A 19,314-nucleotide genomic window follows, 5' to 3' on the forward strand; every position below is an offset into this window, starting at 1 on the left:
TGTATTTGATTCGTATAACACTTGCATGAAATCACAAAGTCTGTAAAGCTGTGGTGCTAACTGCTCCCCTCTATGTGCAGTTCTTGAGTCAGTTCCAAAGGTTAACCCTTGCACGTATACTCATGCTTGACAAATGGGCTAGTTTCCAAAAAAACTAACACTGCCATAGCCCTAGGGTTGAGGCAGTAAATAAAGAGAGGTAACTTTAATGAACACACTATTAAAAGAAATGTCTGGCTGTGGGATACAGACACGTTCCTTCAGGGTCAACCACGGGAGCCATTTTTGATAATCAAATTTCCAGGTCATTGGAAAAATGTACAGACCACATCTTTCAACCTTGCAAATTCTGGCAGTGCCCACTACAAGTGTCAAACATACAGAAGTCTGTCATCTCCCACACTGTCCCTAGCTCTTTGGCTGGGTAACAATGTGTTGCCAGCAGTAACTTGGCCCTTGTCTATATTCCTAAAGCATGAGAAACTGGTGAAAACTGAACAAAATCATTATGGAATAGAGAAATGAAAGCCCTTGGCAAAGGAGAAGCTGAAATACTGAAATACTGGTTTTCTCTTACAAGATTATGTTCCTCAGGCCCAGGGGCCACTGCTCTGAGGTAGGGACACAGTCCCTACGAATTCTGCTTCTCTGGTTCAAAGGAGGTATCACATGAGCAGGTTAATTATCCTAGTAATCTCATGTCACTGTTCACAGGCTCCACAGAAATTGTTTCTTATAGTCGGTCTCATTCTAAAATTGTATTTCACAGCAAGCATCCTACCTTAATTGAAGCAATATGAAGCAAAGTCTCTCCTCTATGATTTCTTTTCACAGCTGTAAGACTACCGGGAGACAGCTTCATTGCTGAAGGGCTGAACATCATCCGTCTGTAACTTGGACTATTCAGTGTAGAAGGTGGTGTACCTGGTGAAAGGCTCATGGATTCGTCTGATATATTACTGTTTTTCCTCCTTAATGTGTCACCAACTTTACGTTTGCTTGGAGGTGGTGAAGAGCAGCCAGGCAGTGGTTTGTTTTCTGAAAGCAGCATTTGCTGCCCACTCGTGCCAGGAATGCTGCTTCTGCATCTCTTAGAAATGGGACTGGACCGTCTGCTGCGACGTCCAGGTCGCCCATTATGACCTGATGGCAAGGGCTGCTTAGATGTAAGATGATTCACACAAGCATTCTTCTCGGGAGTCGCGTCTTCATTCCTGCTCTCTGTTTCTGGAGACTCTATTTGCTCAGCCAATGGTAAAGAGACTTCAGTTAAGCTTCTAGAACACTCCGATTCGGTTACAGAGTCACTTGCTAGTAAGTCTATGTCACCATTTGTCTGAGGACTAGCGATAACAGATGGCTGGCTACAGAAAGACACCAGCTTTTCCTTAAATTCCTCTTTGGAGTCAGGTTCACCATCTTCTTTTTCTGCCTCGAAATTCCATTCTTGGTTGATTTCAGCTAAAGTTTTCTTTTTTTGTTTTTTTCCGGACCTCGTGGAAGCCTTTTTAGCCCTCTCAGGAACACTTGTTGGAGGACTTGTAGAGACAAATTTGTACACTGAGGCCTGCTGAGCGTTCCCATCATCTATCACTTGAGGCTGGGTTTGCACTGAAACTTTAGTCACAACATATCTGACCTTCTTACTTCGAGGACTAAACCACATTTTTATTGAATTCTTCTTATTTTCTGCATCATTGAATACATTTTGCCTAGATGTGTCTTCTTTCAAATCTGATAGAAAAAAGGAAAAGAAATCTGTTACACAAACTTAATCTCCCCCATCTTGAGCTCCCAAAGGATTTTGTTCATAGTTCTCCTAAGGTGTATCACACTTCATTTGTGTACCTTTCCCTTGTCCTAGGCTATGAACTCCTTGAGAGGAGATATTCACTCATTCAACAAGTATATACAGAATCCTACTTTAATTCCAGACAACATTCTAGGGACTGGAGATACAGCAGAGAACAAAATATGGAACTTCTATTCCACTGAGGATGGGCAGAACATACAAGTAAATTAGTAGAACATACAGCATGCTGGTGACAATAAGAGCCATGGAGAAAAGATATGCCAGATAGATAGATAGACAGGCAGGCAGGCAGATATGGGATTTAATAAGCAGTAGTAAAAAAAATTAACACTTGTTCATTGAGACTTCTGAAAACCAATCAATAACCAACAATTCATTACAACAATAATTCACTACATCAACAAACTAAAGGAAAACCATGTGATTTTGTGAACAGATACAGAAAAAAATGACAAAATCTAACATTCATTTATGACTTTATAAAAAGACCAACTAACAAGGGACAAAAAGGAACTTCTTCAACCTGATGAAGGGCAAAAATACACACAGCTAATATCATGCTAAATGGTAAAATACTGCAACTACCATTTTGTTCCTATTGTCAAGAACAAGGCAAAGATGTCTGTTCTCACCACTCCTAGTCAACATATACTGAAATTCCTAGATAGCACCCCAAGGAACAGATATAAAAGGCACACCAATATAAAACCATCTATTTATAATTAACCTGAATCACTACATAGAATATCTCAAGAAAAATTTTTTTTAAAAAATTAATGAAACTAACAGGTAACTTTAACTTAACAAAGCCTCAGAATACAAGGTCAATATACCAAGTTCAACTTCAACTATGTTTCTATATGATATATAACAAAAAAATGCAGAATTAAAAAACATTAGTACCATTTATAAAAGTACCAAAAAAGCCCATAAAATACTTAACATAAATCTCACAAAATACATACAAGTTCTGAAAATTATAAAATATTTATGAAAGAAATCCATACAAATGGAAAGACATTCCATGCTCATGAATAATAAGACTCAATCTTGAGACATTGATTCTCCCCAATAGAACTACAGACTGTAATATAATCCAATAAAAATCTTAGTTGTTTTTTTTTTGTAAAAATAGACAAGCTGATTCTAAAATTTACATAAGAAAGCAAAGGAGCTATAATATGGAAAGGCACAAGACCTAGAAAGCTAAATCAATAATGAAGAAAAACAAAATTGGAGGACTCACACAACATGACTTCAACTTATTTCAAACAAAATGAATCTAGGGGATTGAAGACAGTCACAACTCTTTAGGTGTCATCTCATATAATCTTGAGCTATGTAAACAAGAAACTAATGCGAATGAATGAACTTTAACTACATACTGAAATATACGCTTGAGCAAAAGAAGCCAGATACAAAACAATACATAAAACCAGCTGAAACTAATATGATGTGTTAAGTCAAAATACTGACTATCCGATAACTATGGGGAAAGGAGTTAGTGACTAAAAAGGGGCAACAAGAGGCTTCTAGAATAGTGTTTATTCTTCTAGGATACTTGTATTGTTTATTGGGTGAGTTCAGTTTGTGAAAATTCATTAAGCTATACAGTTACAATATATGTACTATAAGAATTTCTTCAACTTTTTACTAATAATCCGAAATTAAGGGCATCTGGGTGGCTCAGTCGGTTGACCACCCAAACCCTTTATTTCAGCTCAGGTCATGACTTCACGGTAAATGAGTTTGAGCCCTGCATGAGTTGAGCCCTGCAAGCCCTGCTTGGGATTCTCTCTCTCCTCTCTCTGCCCCTCCTCAGCTTGCACTCTCTTTCTCTCTTTCAAAATAAATAAACTTAAAAATAAATAAAAATAATTTAAAAAAGTAAAAATAAATAATCAGAAATTAAAACACAAAGAATCAGTAGACTTTAAAAAAGAAAAGAATCACTGTCCCCAAGTAGATAAGGTGCCACAATTTGTGGGTGAGTACTCGTACAAACACTTTGCTGCGTTAGCTCAGGTCACCAAGGAAGGCCTCTCTGTAAAACTCACTTTTGAGTTGAGACCTCATGACAAATTACAAAAGGGAAGCAGTAACATAAATATCTAGGAAAGTGGTTCCCAAGTAGAAGGTAGAACAAGTGCCAAGGTCTTAAGGTAGAAATGAGTTTAGCATATTCAATTGATAAAAAGCAACGTGGCTAGAGCTTAGCATATAAAGAGCTCAGCATATAAAGCACATAAAGAGTTCAGCCACAAGTATTACTTCTGGTGTTCCTCATTCCATCAATCTCTGAGGTGGGAGGGCTTGAGACTTCTTCACCTGCAATCACCTCCTTGGTAATCTTATATATATACATACATACATACACACACACACACACACACACACACACACACACACACATATATATGTAAGATATATATATGTGAACAGATATATCTGTTTATATATATATGTATGTGAACAGATATATCTGTTTATATATATATATGTATGTGAACACATATACATATATATGTTTATATACATATATATATCTGTGAACATATATATGTGACCTCTCCCCTCAACTTCAGACTAATATTCAACTGCCTACTCAACAACTCTTAACATGCACGTCTACTCCTAATAAGTATCTCACACAGAACATGACCAAAACTGAGTTCCTGATCCACATCTTCCCAAACCTGCTCCTCTTATAGTTGTCCCCATTTCAGTAAATGGCATATCATGAATCCAGTAGCCTAGGGCAAAAACCTTAGAATCAAACTTGCCTCTCCTATCTCTTTCATGCCTTATACGCAAAATGCAAGTTCTATAGCTCCAACTGCAAAATACACCGAAAATCTGACTACTTCTTAACTGCCTCCATTCCTGCCAGCATGGTATAGGACACCATCATCATGCACTAGATTAGTAATAATAACCTCCTAAATCATCTCCCTGATTCTGTACTTGCTTCCTCCGCCATAAGTCTATTCTCAACAGAGCAGTCAGCGATCCCTTTATAACTCATCAAATGATGTCACTAAAACCCTCCAGACTTCCACTCTGGCTCTGAAAAAAAGCCAAAATCTTAGTAGCCACCTAACAGGCCAGAAACAACCTGATCTTCCACTACCCTCCTGATCTCCTGTTCTCTCCTTACTTGCCATTCCAGCCACTGGACCTCCTCGCTGCTCTTCAAACCAATAAAATGTTTTATGTAAGTCAGATGGCATGAGTGCATCTGTGTTTTACAAAATCAGTCTTGAGTGGAGCGAGAGAAAAGAGATTGGAAGAAGGCAATCGTTAAGAGGCCAGAATAGGAGTGTAAGTAGAAGGTAACAAGACTGGAGAGGTGGTAGGAGGGAAAAAAAAGAAATCTTTGAAAAGTATTTAGGAGATAAAATTTATAAAATTTGGTGATGAAGTGAATACAAGAAGGTGGAGGTGACAAGGATGAGTCACGTGCTTCAGGCTTACACCACTGAAGGCAACTAGAGAAGAAACACTGATGGGGGGAAGGGGGGAACACGAGCTGCCAGGGGTTCTGAGTGTCCTGCATGTGTCTGCAGGGTGTGCCAAGAAGGCAAGGCCCTGGCTGCTCTGTACCCAGACACTTCTCAGGACTGTGTTTGCAGCGCGCATATCTGAGGGACTGGGCAGTGTCTCCCAGCAGGAAAAAAAAAGCAAGCCCATTTGGGCTTACCACAAAAAGTCAATTCCCTAAGCTTACAGTTCATGTCCTGTATCGCAACCCACTCTGTATATGCAGGAATCCACGATGGACCTTTTGCCAATTACAATCAAAGTTGCAAAACTGCCAAATAAAACATCAGCAAATCAAATCCAGGAATTTCAAAGGCAATATGGTAAAATACTTGCAAATTTTAAATGTATACACCCTTTCACAAAGCAATTTGGCCTCTAGTCATCTATCTTACCAAATAGAAAATATCCATGCATGTACCTGCAAACATAAATGTGTAAGAATGTTAACTGCAGCAATATTCCTAATAGCATAAATCAGGGGGGGAAATCAGTGTTCATCAATCGGCAATGAATTAACTATGGATCATTTACACTACAAGATCTTATGTGGCCACTTCAAGACACTTGTTAAGTGTAGCACAATCTCATTTATGTTCTAAAAATTCTATTGCGGGCGCCTGGGTGGCTCAGTCGGTTGAGCATCCGACTTCGGCTCAAGTCATGATCTCACGGTCCGTGAGTTCGAGCCCCGCGTCGGGCTCTGGGCTGACAGCTCAGAGCCTGGAGCCTGCTTCCGATTCTGTGTCTCCCTCTCTCTCTGACCCTCCCCCATTCATGCTCTGTCTCTCTCTGTCTCAAAAATAAAAATAAACATTAAAAAAAATAAATAAATAAAAATTCTATTGCATTTATGTCCAAATATCTTCATAAATTCATGGAACTAGAAAACTAAACAATGAAAACAGCACCTCTGTAAAAGAAAGCAATTTCTACTTTTCAGTTGAGGTAAAATGGTGGAGGAGGACTTTCACACTTTACTTTTATATAGCTTAATCTGTTGTAAAAAGAATGCTCTCTTATATTTCTTATATAAATTGAACAGAAAACAAAACTTGTTTAAGGTCATACACCTAGTTGCTGAAAGGGCTGGCATTTGAACTCATACCTATTTTCACAAAACATTAAAACTTTTCACCAAGTATCACTACATGCGATATTGTAATTTAAAGTAATAAAATATATTAGGTCTTCATCTACAGTTCTTGGTACAAAGGTCCAAAAACCTTTGTAATTTTCCAAGAGAACCTATAGGGGCATCTTTTGTTATAAATATTTAGTTATGTTTCCAGTTTCTAAAATAGTATGAGTGATAAAGAGAAAATGGGTGTCTTTTCTTCGTAACTGCTTCTTTCAACCACACCTAAGCTTACATTAATGAGGTGACTTCTCGGAGTCCCTCTAAGGATAAAGGCTGGTTGCCAGGGGAACCAATCAAGATGAGAAAGTTAAAGCTTTCAGTCCCACTCCCAACCTTCAAGAGGAGAGAGGAGTTGCAAGTTGAACTAATCACTAGAAGCCAATGATTTAATCAATTATGCCCAAAAGGAAGGGTTTAGGAAGCTTCCAAGTTGATGAACATATGGAGGTCTTGGGAGAGCAGCACACCCAGAGAGGGCAATAAAGCTTCACACCCCTTCCCACACTCCTTGCCCTATGAATCTCCTCTATTTGGCTGTTCCTGAGTTACATCCACTTATAGGAAACAGTAATCTAGTTAAGTAAAACATTTTCCTGAGTTCTGTGAGTCACTCTAGCAAATTAATCAAACTCAAGGAGGTCCTGGGAACCTCCAAGATACAGCCAGGTAGCATCTGAAGGGCGGTGGGGGGCAGACTTGTGGGACTGAGCTCTTAACCTGTGTTGGCTCTTAATGCTATCTCCAGACAGGCAGTGTCAGAACAGAGTGAAACTGTAGGACACCCAGCCAGTGTCACGGAACAACTTAATGTATGGAAAACCCACACATCTAGTGAAGTAGAGGAGGCACACAGGAAAAGTGAGCTTTTCTTTCCTCTCTATATATTATCATCTCTATATGTATTGTATTTTTTTAGACCTACCAATCTTGTCCATTAACAGATGAGTAAGAAATAGTCAGTGAATGAGTTGTATAGTGATCTACTTTCGGATTCTGTCAGTGATCCTCCTTCAAGTTGTCTGTCTTATTTAGTTTTTGCCTTTCAGCCCATTTGTTTTTCTTTAAAAAAATATTCCCAGGGCACCTGGGTGGCTCAGTTGGTTAAGCCTCCAACTCTTGGTTTCAGCTCAGGTCATGATCTCACAGGTTTGCAAGATCAAGCCCCACATTGGGCTCTAAGCTGACAGCAAGAAGCCTGCTTGGGATTCTCTCTCCCTCTCTCTCTGCCCCTCCCCAATTTGTGTTCCCCTTTTCTCTCAAAAATAAAAAAATGTTTAAAAAATATATATATTCCCTCAAAATTCTTTCCTCCCACCCCACACAGGGGTGGTAAAACCAACCCAGGTCAGCCCAGCACAGTGGTGAGCACAATCAGTGGTGCTCGAAAAATACTGGCGAATAAATTATTTGATATCTGCTCTTAAATCTTGAGAAGCATTTATATAAGAGAGGTTACGTTTTAAAGGCTAGAAGAAAACTTGAGAGTCACTCAATTCTCTCACTTAAAGAATTAAAGCTAAAAAGAGAGGAGAGGCAGGGAGGTCACCCAATCCTGCATTCCTCTCCACAGGAACTGGATTACCAAGATGCTGTTTCAGGTATAGGAAAGAACCCAGGAAAGGCAGGGAAACTGGAAAAACTACCACCACCACCTGACAAGGTTAACAATGCCTAACAAATAATTTCCTACTGCCTGAACTCATTCTCCAAATTGACAGAATTAGTAATCTCCTTTGACCAACAAAGGTACTTGGAGTATGTTTTATTTGTCCTAAGAAAGAAAGAAAAGCAAGAAAAGCAAGAAAAGAAAGAAAGAGCAAGCTATCATATTAACGTTTTTTTCCTGAGAAGTCACTCCTCATTCAAGATGAAGAGAACTGTTTATTTATAAGACTTTTCTTCCATTACAGACTCTAAAGCAAAATTTTAACAAACTTCGTTCTAACACTATGCTACTTTAAAAAGAAAACCAGTGGTATCTTTTTCCTAAGAACTGGTAACATCTGCTATGTAGGAAATAAATGTGTCTGATGCTACTAAGGTGTTATATAAAATTGCCAAGTGTGCTTATTCCTGAAAAGTTTGAATACTTAAGAGATACAACATAATTTTAGTTTCATTTTTCTTATTTGTTTCTGGGAATAGATTTCTTCTCAACATTCTCATGCCTTAAAATATTAACAAGAGAAAAGGAAATTATGAAAGAAGTTATTTTTAAATTCCTTTTAAGTATTTTTTATTCACACAGAACATTTTTTTATTTTATCATTTAAAATTATTAATACACCAGAGGATGAGTAAACTAAAATCTCCAATCTCTTTAGTTCAACGTTTATTTATTTTTTTGGGACAGAGAGAGACAGAGCATGAACGGGGGAGGGGCAGAGAGAGAGGGAGACACAGAATGGGAAACAGGCTCCAGGCTCTGAGCCATCAACCCAGAGCCCGACGCGGGGCTCGAACTCACGGACCGCGAGATCGTGACCTGGCTGAAAGTCGGACGCTTAACCGACTGCGCCACCCAGGCGCCCCCAATCTCTTTAGTTCAAAACTGATTTTTCTATTCCTCTTTCACCTCCTATTTCGTGAGCATAAAGCTCCTATGTTTATAAATAGATCCGTAAAGACAGCACTTTAAACAGGTAAGAAAAATGAAAAATAGATTTTAAAAAACAAATAATTCGTATTTAGCTCTGTAGAAATTTCATAGACATGTCTCTAGCGAAGGAATTCAGTCAAACTCCATTCTATTCCAAAGAAGCCATCCCTTCCTCCTGGTGCAAATGGTAGCATTATACTGGCCAGAGAGTAAACCAACAAACCCAGCTGAAGCCAGGAGTGTGTAGCTGAGTAACGTCAGACTCTCTGGCATCCTTCTTACATCCTAGCTGAACATCACTTGGTCCACAAAGTGTTATTATATTAGGATCTTGGAAATAAAAACAATCAAGATGAGGTATCTTGGAAATAAAAACAATCAGAGGAGGTATCCATTCACACAGAAGACTTAATGCCTAATTTCTAACAAGGTCCTTCCTCTGCAGTGATTGGTAGATTTCAAAAACAAGTCATTTCTGATATAATTTCACGTCTAGAGGAAAGGTCAACACGAAATGTTACCAGTGTTACTTTTTAAGAATCTAGATTACAAAGACTTAACGGTTAATCCTCTGGTAGTCTGTAAAAACTTGTATTTGATTTTCCAAAATTTCTTTTAAAGATAGATGATGACATTTTCAATTAAAAACAAGTCAAATGCTAGGACCCTTGGGTGGCTCAGTTGGTTAAGTGTCCAACTCTTGGTTTCAGCTCAGATCATGATCTCAAGGTTCATGAGTTCAAGCCCTGCATGGGCTCTGTGCTGACAGTACGGAGTTTGCTTGGGTTTCTGTCTCCCTCCCTCTCTCTGCCCCTCCCCCACAGGCACACTGTCTCTCTGGGTGTCAAAATAAATACATTAAAATTTTTTTAAAGTCCTTAATGCTTATAAAATTTACAAAATGTAGAATTTCAGGGTGCCTGGTTGGCTTGGTCAGTGGAGTGTGCGACTATTGATCTTGAGATTGTCAGTCAGAGCCCCATGTTGGGTATAGAGATTACTTAAAAATAAAATCTTTACAAAACAAACAAAACACAATTTCATACTCAGGTCTATGTATCCCTTAAATTACAAAGAAGTGAATGAAAAGAGCATATATTCATGTAATTTATACATACACAATAATCTCACTAACCATCCAGTAGCAATAAATACTCTCAGGAAGATTTCATTTTGACCTTTTTTCTAGACTTGCAATTGTATCAGAAATGACTTGTTTTTGAAATTACACATCTTGTCCTAACTAAGCAAGGACCACAGCAGCAAACATGATTGTAAATTCTGCATTTTACACAGCATTTCTAAGTTTAACCTGTAAAAAGCAAAACCCCCACCTTGCTGGAACATAAATCACAATATTAACAGCTACAACAATTTTTATGAGTGAATGCTTCTAAGCATTATAAACTGTCATATTCATTTCATGAAGAAAAATATTGGTCCTTCCTCCACATAGTAAATTTCTTAATGATGACATTTTTAAAAATTCTATCCCTGAATATAAATATTTCTGAGGACACCACAAGATATCGAGGAACAGAGATGCACATGTTGCTAAGAAGCAGCTTTGCCAAGTTTTTTCTTAAAATTTAATAATAAACTATAGAAAAAAGAGGCAATTAGAAAATGTGATTTAGCTATCATTAATCTACATCAAAGGATTATAATGATGTACATTGTGTGCCTTTCAAATTATTCTCTATTATAGGTTTCACAACAGAAGTTGAGAAATCTCTTTGACAAACTAGTCCCTTATTAAAAATCAAAGGAAAGTACTTTGCTACCATCTGTGCAACATTAACGCCTTCAACCGCAAGAATGATTATTTTGTAAGTTAAGAAGTATTCAGTTCTATTTTTAAAAAACAACAGCAACACAACTATTCAAATGTTCATCTTCATCTATTATAAGAAAGTCATAACATATATGAAATACTATGTAATTCACTATAGAAAGACAAGCATCTCTTTGGAAGCCAGAAAACAGAAAAGGAAATTGTGATCCCATGAAAGCATAATCAAAATGTTTTTTTTTTTTTTTAGACGTCACCACCAATACCAACAAATGCTTCACAGAGCCTAACCAGCACCTGCAAGGTCTGATTTAATATGATGGGAAGCAATATAAAATACAAACTTTTAAATTTAACTCCATTGGTAGAAAACAGATTATGTTATAAAGAATAAGGTAAAATTATCCATAAATGGTTTTCAGAAAAATTTGTGACAATCTTTTCTCTTGAAAATACACTGAACTGAGGAAAACCTGTTCAAGTATTTAGAAGCTCATTTTAAAAAGCATTACTATAAATCAGGCTTCTTTATCTCTAGTATATCATATACCATGTCCATGATTTGACAAGTTCTTCCTAATTACCCACCTTAATTACAGTAATTATATATTTCATAGTAAATGCAACTAACAAGGTTCTTTTGAAAGATAAATTGTGAACTACAGGGCTTAAAAAAAATAGAGATGTAGATATCTGACCATCCCACTTAATTCATCATCGTCAACACCCATTTAACAGAACTAGATGATTTTCAAGCTACACCTTGGGATCACTTAATCTAACACCCTTATTTCATGAGATCTGTTTCCAATTTCCTCATTATAAAGAGGATAAACCAGGATGCCTGGATGGCTCGGCGGGTTAAGCATCCAATTCTTGGTTTTGGCTCGGGTCATGATCTCATGGTTTGGGGCATCAAGCCCTGTGTTGGGCTCTGCACTGACAGCATGGGCCTACTTGGGATTCTCTCTCTCTCCCTCTCTCTCTCTCTCTCTGCCCCTCCCCGCCCCACACACCTGTGTTCTCTCTCCCCAAATAAACAAACATTAAAAAAAAAAAGAGGATAAAACATAATTTGTCCCCAACTGTTAGTTCCCTCTACCTAGTAACCTAGTACACCTTATACCACTTTAATTTTAGAGGTACTTGCTACGTAAACTAACATAAGGTACTACATAAAATATCGAATACACTATAAAGAAACAGAGAAATACCCTCAAAAAAACTCCAATGCCCTTTGAGGCTAGTTTGTTTTGGCAGAACCTCAGGAGGAAAAGTTAATGCGATGCCACTAATCAGCAGAATAAGCTTGGCACCATGTAAATTATAGCTCTGGACAGAGATTTATATTTCAATATGTTTATACTCTAGATTTACCATCTTCTGTAAAAGGAGAAAAGGAAGATGTTACCATTATAAAATGAATTGTTGAAATCAAAACCTGAGAATTTGTTTTAAAATTGTTTTGGGGATGCCTGGGTGGCTGAGTCAGTTAAGCGTCCAAATTCGGCTCGGGTCATGATCTCATGGTTCATGAGTTCAAGCCCTACACAGGGCTCTCTGCTGTCAGCCCAGAGCCCACATCAGATCCTGTTCTCCTCCCTCTCTCTCTCTCTCTCCCTCTCTCTCTGCCCCTCCCCCGCTCATGTGCACTCATGCACATGCTCTCTCTCTCAAAAATAAATACACATTAAAAAAAGTTTTTTAAATTAAATAGCTTTAATTAAGTTTAGTCTCTGGGGTATGAATTAACCCTTACCACTGCCAATTTGTCTCCAATTCAACAAGTATAATGAACACCTATACACCTAACCAAAGCATTGTGCTAAATGTACAGTGTAAGTAAGTAAACAAACTCACACTGTGACGTTCCTGCATAACCTAAGTCCTCAATTTCCTCACCTACAGAATAAGTGATTTAGGATGACCTTCCTGCTCCTAAAATTTTGATTGTATGTTATCCAAACTGTGAAATTTCAATTCATGCTAAAATAAGTAATGATAAAGCCAGCACTGCTGAAGTCTGGTCAGACAAAAGTAGTTACTAGTCACTATAATAAGGAAAATGAACACAAAACGGCTTTCGAAAAATGAATCACCATAATCCTCTCCTCAAACTCCCAATCTATTTTTACATGACAAAGACAACATTCTAAACGGCCTCTGGCCCCATGCAAAAACTTATTCTAAACCTGATAATTTTTATAAATATCCTTAGCAGTGATTAAATATGGAGACATTTCATACATGGTCCACAAAATATGAAAACCATACTAAAGACTCAACCATCATTAATGACAGTAGAATTTCTGGAGAAGTCCCCTACCTTATTCTTCTTTGCACCCCAAGGCACTATACCCATACCCCACTATGCTATAATTCACTACCCATCAAGAGTTACTCCGCTCCCTTTTTATTAGCATTAAAAAGGTCACATTACACATTACATTGTTATGGGTTAAACTGTGTTCCTCATAAAATTCATCTATCCAAGTCCTACTCCCAGTACCTCAGGATGTGACCTCAGGAAACAGGGTCATTACAGATATAGTTAGTAAAAACTAGTAGAGTGGGACTCTATAGTGCAAAAAAAGACTGGTGTCTTTATAAATATGGGGAAATTTAACATAAACACGCATGCAGGGAGAACACCATGTAACACGAAGACTGCTATCTACAAACCAAGCAGAGAGGCCCTCCTCTCACAGACCTCCCTCACAGACAACCTTCCCTGACAGACATCCTTCCCTCACAGACTATGACGGCACTAACTATACCAACACCTCAATCTAGAACTCCTAGCCTCCAGAACTGTGAGATCATAAATTTGTATTATTTAAGCCACACAGTTTGTGGTGTTTTGTTACAGCAGCCTGAGCAAGCTAATATATTACTACACAGAAACTGGAGAAGAATCACATCAAACCATCACGACAGACAGAATTCTCAGAATAGCACCTCAGATGTCAATGCATGGCCAATGTTCCTAAGAGACCACACATCTTGAAGATCTGACAAAAGCCACTTTCAGGCAGACATGAACATTTTTCATATTGTACACTTAAATCAAGAGTTTAAGGGCACCTGGAAGACTCAGTCTGTAGAGAATGCAACTCTTGATCTCAGGGTTGTAAGTTTGAGGCCCACAGTGGGTGTAGAGATTACTTAAAAATTAGAAAATCTTAAAAAAAAAAAAAAAAAAAAAAAAAAAAAAAAAAAAACCAAAGATTTTAATCCTCCCCCTCAACTCCCTCCAAAGATGCATGAACTCTCTTTAATCAATGGTATCTGTATGGGGGGGGGGGGGGGGTAGGGAGGGGCATATCATACACTAATCATTTTAATTAGAAAATTAAACACTATCAGCCCTACCTCTGAGTAAGAAGGAAAAAAATACAGATGACAATAATGAAGTTTCTTCATTATGCTCTTAAAGAGATTTATAATGCAGTATTATTTTTTCAAAAAGGTAAATACTTTTTGAAATGTATACGAGTATATAATTACATCTGAAAACATGTAAAACTTTATCACATAGCATATTATATCCTAAAAGAATAGTCTAATACAATGATGAGATGAAGAAAACTTTTCATAGGTAGACTATGATTTAAATTCTTCTTAAAAATATGGACCTAGTCAATAAGACAAAGTATTTGCCTTGTTTCTTTAATTTGTCTAATCAACTTCACCTTTAGTAGCTGACAATAACACAGCTTGTCAGAAATCTAAGATCAGAAGATTTAGAAATGGAAATTCAACCATTTTATGTGAGCATTATCAATCATTCACAGCATCCTGCCAATCAAGAAAAGGTTATCCTATAAACATAAGCTAAAATGACATGATCTGATCAATAAAAAGACAATTCCAGTATCTAATTATGAAGATTCAAAACCTTTAACTTTCTTTCCACAGCTAATTAGTTCCCAGCAGAAAGCACAATGGGAAGATATATAGTTAATACACACAGTCTAAGAACAATTTGAAAAACATTAACCCCCATTTAAATAGAAAAGAAAATGAATATTAGATTTTTGCTCTTTCAAAATGTGCTCATCTAATTAATTCAGTCTAGAAAAGCGATGCACAGAAGGTTGTATTCTATCTTGTAAAAGTGTATTTAAGTGAATTTAAGGACAAAATCACTTTTCCATGTATATTATTCAGAAATTATTATAAGTGTAAAAAGCAGGCAATGTAGGTGGTGCAAAGTGTCTGGACTGACAATCAGAAGAAATGGGCTCTATTTCTCATTTCCAGTACTAACTACACATGCGATGTTAGGTGAGATCATTTAACCTCTTTGGACCCTGCTTTCTCTAAGTGATCTCTAAGTTATCTGTCACTTCTCAAAATAATTGCAAACGCTGTCAATCTTCAAATCTGAAATATGCCATCAGAATTCCTGACAGATCTTTACATACTTTCTGCGATCAATATGAATTCATCATCAGATATTTCATGAAGAGAGAGAGTGATCTTTCTCACCTGATAGCTTTTTGTCATGCAGCAAATTCCGGAGCTTACTACAAAGCTGGATCATGCTGTCCAACTGTCTATTTATCTTCACATCTTGTATCCAGGCTGGGGTGTAACACACTGGACATCCGGTTCCAATGCAGTCACTTACACAATTACTTTAAAAATGTTAAAATATATATATATATATACATATCAATGCATTCAGCAGAATTTTAATTCCAAAAGATAAACATAAACAGTTTGAACAGAAGTAAATAAAGGTTGTCTTAACAAGCAATGGGCAATCATATAATATTTGTTACAATGATGTTTTTGAAAGAGTATGATACACACATACAAATCTGTACCTAAAGTCGCTTAGGCCATTTGATATGAAGAGATTTTACTTAGACATTACTCTGCAAATCTTTTTCATGCAAATAAATCTATAGCTTCTAAGGGGTAAGAGTACAGAAAGGGACATAAAGAAACATATTTAGTACCAAATGCAAAATAGCCATGCATTTCAACCTTTTCTATCCTAAATCTTAACACTATGTTTCATGGAAAATTCCTGCAAAGAGACTGGAAAAGGTAATTTTTGTTTTGTGTGCAGACAAGTGTCTAAAGGTTTTAAAGTAGTTTCTGAGAAAAGATACTTGATTCTTTCAGACATTTTTATAACCTGTAGACTCAAATCATCTCAGGTTATCTGTCTAGGAGTTAGTCTCACAGTTAGGGGGATTTTCTTAACTTTAGGGGTTACAAACCCTTTGCAAATCTGAAGATATACATAAGCTCTTGTAGAAAAAAAGGGGGGGTCACAATCCCCCTCCAAAGCTTATCTGTGGATTCAGAAATAAGAAACCTAACAATCCACTCTTCCCTTAGCCTCACCAAAGGAGCTCCAACAAGACTGGGTAACCTAACTGATAAAAACCACATCTCTCCCAAATACCACATTCCTTTTCATGTGACCCACTCATTTGTAGACACAGAGGATTCTTATGAGATCCTTCCAGAAAAAGCCTGTGGTTAGTTCTATTATTTGTATCTTCGATTCTGGCATGATTTCTGATGCAAAGTAACTCAATAAATGTTATAAAACAAATCTGTAATCCATACCTGGGCTAAGAGAGAGTTTCCAGATGAATGTCAAATTTCTTTAGCAAAGAAAGGGACTTCTTTGAGTTTCTTTGCTTGTACTTAAGAACCCTTAACTTAAAACTCCAACAGAGAAAATAGGGAAACTGATTGTACAGGGGACTGAAATCATCAATTGTTATGTAATACTTAAGTATTTGAGGAACACTATTGACAAGAGTCACAATCCAGTCATCAGGAAATCATTACCTTATTTTCAGATAAAGAAAATGAGATCCAATTAGGTGAGACACTTACCCAGCACCACACCAGTACTCAGTCTATTTTACACATTCTATAATGTTCATCTTATAAATGTTCTCAAATTATTTTGTGAACATTAATCTAGAATTCTGGGGAAAGATATTATTTCTCAATAGATCTGTATAACTCAGTAAGCCAGTATTTTCCAAATGACCGACAGATGTGGTCAGGAAATCATGCTGGGTGAAAGATCCATTCACAGCATAGGATAAGTCAATGAAATTTATTGGAACAGAATACAAAAAGTTCACTGGTATCCTTTTAAAGTCCACACTGTAACAAATCTAAAGAAACTAGCACTTGCTAAGTAATGGTGTCGTATCAAAGAAGAATATCCATAATTATCTAAAAAGTCTATTTAAAAATCCTTCTTTTTTCCAACTATGCATATGTATAATACAAGATCTTCCTCACTCACATACTGCAATCAAAACATTAGATCACAACAGAATGATTACATAAGTAGATACGAGAATCTACAGTCTTCTATTCATCAAAGCAACGAAGAGATTTGCACAAATATAACACAGTGTCACTCTCACTAGTTTTTCTTTGGTTTATAAAATGGTTATTTTTCCTTAAAACAGTGTGACTTATGTTACTACGTAATGTGTTTATTACTGTTATTTTTAAGTGAATGGTATTTTTTAAATGTCTCAGTTTTACATGGTAAATACACACATACAAACAAAACTGCTTTGGGATCCTCAATTTTTAAAGGTGTAAAATGATCCAAAGCCAAAAAGTCTGCATATGTCTGCCATATGTTTTAAATGATTTCTACCTTAGAGAATACATGGACTACTTTTATCAGGGATTGACACGAAAGTACCTTGGAACTACCATAACACTGTCGATGACATAAAAATCTGTGCCCCTCCAACCAGCACCCCTCCACTTCAATGCTTCAACTAGACTGGTATATATCAAACCATCTTTTAAAACTGCATGGTATTTACGGGGTGCCTGGGTGGCTCAGTCGGTTAAGTGTCTAACTTCGACTCAGGTCACGATCTCACGGTGTGTGAGTTTGAGTCCCATGTTGGGCTCTGTGCTAACATCTCAGAGCCTAGAGCCTGCTTCAGATTCTTTGTTTCCCTCTCTCTCTGGTCCTCCCTCCCTCCCTCCGTCTCTTTCTCTCTCTCAAAAGTAAATAAACATTAAAAAACTGCATGGTATTTACAACATTGGTTAGCAGTTTTACACAGCTGCAAATCTGCAAAGAATACAGTTACCCAATTCTTGGCATCACATAATCAAAATTTGTCACCGATCTATTACATACAGCGAGTACATCAGCTGAAACAAAATCAATCTGCTTACTACCAAGTAAGGACAGGAAGTGGGCATATTTCATAAGGGCATCATGGGAGGTCTTTTGGAGGTGGTGACATCTGAGTTGAAATGTAACTGATGAAAAGTTAGCCTCACAAAAATTTGGCAGTACATTCTAGAAGGAGGAAATAACAAGTGCAAAAGTTCTGAGGCGGGAATGACTTTGGTGTGTTTAATGAACTAAAAGGAGAAGGTAGCTAGCTAGACAGGGTGAGCTAGAAAGAAGTGTGGCTGGAGACAGGCAGGAATTGGGTCCTGTACAGGTCTTCCAGACCTTATAGTGAAGAGTAAGGATTTTATTCTAACTGTAAAAGAAGCCACTAGAGGACTTTAAGGAAGGTAAGGATATGGATGTGATTTACATTTTTAAAAGATCACTATTAAGAATGTAGAAAATGAGGAAGGGGAGCAGTTAAGAACTTATTATACTAGTCTGAGGAGAGATAATACAATGGTGGCTTGGATCAAATAAACAGTAGTAAATACAGAGAAGAGTGGGAAAATTCAAGATTCAAGGCACATTGTGAGGTGGAGGTGACAGAACTTAATGATGTGACAAGGAAGAAAAGAGCAGTTGGGTATTACTTGTGGTTTCTGCCTTGAGCAGCTCTGTAGTCGGCAGTCCGCTTTATTGCCATGAAGATCTCTGACGTGGGCACAGGGGAAAGGAGGATGACTGACGCACGTGCCCTGCCCATGTGAAGTCCTTGTCATCATCCAAACGGAGAGTGGATGGGCAACATGTACTATTCCCTATCCCAGCCTCCAGCTGGATATGCCCCATATATCAAATCCATGTTTCCAGAAGGAAAACTGGGACCCCAAGCATAGTCACTTCCCACACATCAGCCCACAGCAGTCACACAGTAAATTATTTTCTTGTGTGCTTAAACTTCATGCCGAAGTCATTCATGCCAGATAGTCATGCGTCATTACTGAAGTCATTAAAAAACTGATGCAAAGGAGGCTACATGGACCCTGTCTCAGAGACAATTAAACCAAGACATTCAGTCCTTTAATTGATTTCTCCAGAATAAGAAATAGAATGAGATGAAAATCTAATATTCTAATCTATATGCCAGGGCTTTCATACTATAACATGAACATAATTCCATAGTAACTATTATGGCTTGAACTGTGTCCCCCAAAAAGATGTTGAAGTCCTAACCCCCGGTACCTAATCTTATTTGGAAATAGGGTCTTTCTCGAGATCAAATTAACAT

General features: G+C 37.4%; 1 protein-coding gene across 1 annotated transcript in view; it reads right to left on the reverse strand.

Moving 5' to 3' along the window:
- The window catches only part of BARD1 (BRCA1 associated RING domain 1), an 83,240-nt gene that overhangs the window by 51,481 nt on the left and 12,445 nt on the right, over positions 1–19,314 (reverse strand). The window contains exons 3-4 of the mRNA XM_030326622.1: positions 15,377–15,525; positions 782–1,734 (exon numbers count right to left, since the gene is read on the reverse strand). Of these exons, the coding sequence (XP_030182482.1) occupies positions 782–1,734; positions 15,377–15,525 (1,102 nt within the window). The remainder of the gene's footprint in view (positions 1–781; positions 1,735–15,376; positions 15,526–19,314) is intronic.

This window comes from Lynx canadensis, chromosome C1 (assembly GCF_007474595.2).
Source record: "Lynx canadensis isolate LIC74 chromosome C1, mLynCan4.pri.v2, whole genome shotgun sequence".
Classification (NCBI taxonomy): Eukaryota; Metazoa; Chordata; class Mammalia; order Carnivora; family Felidae; genus Lynx; species Lynx canadensis.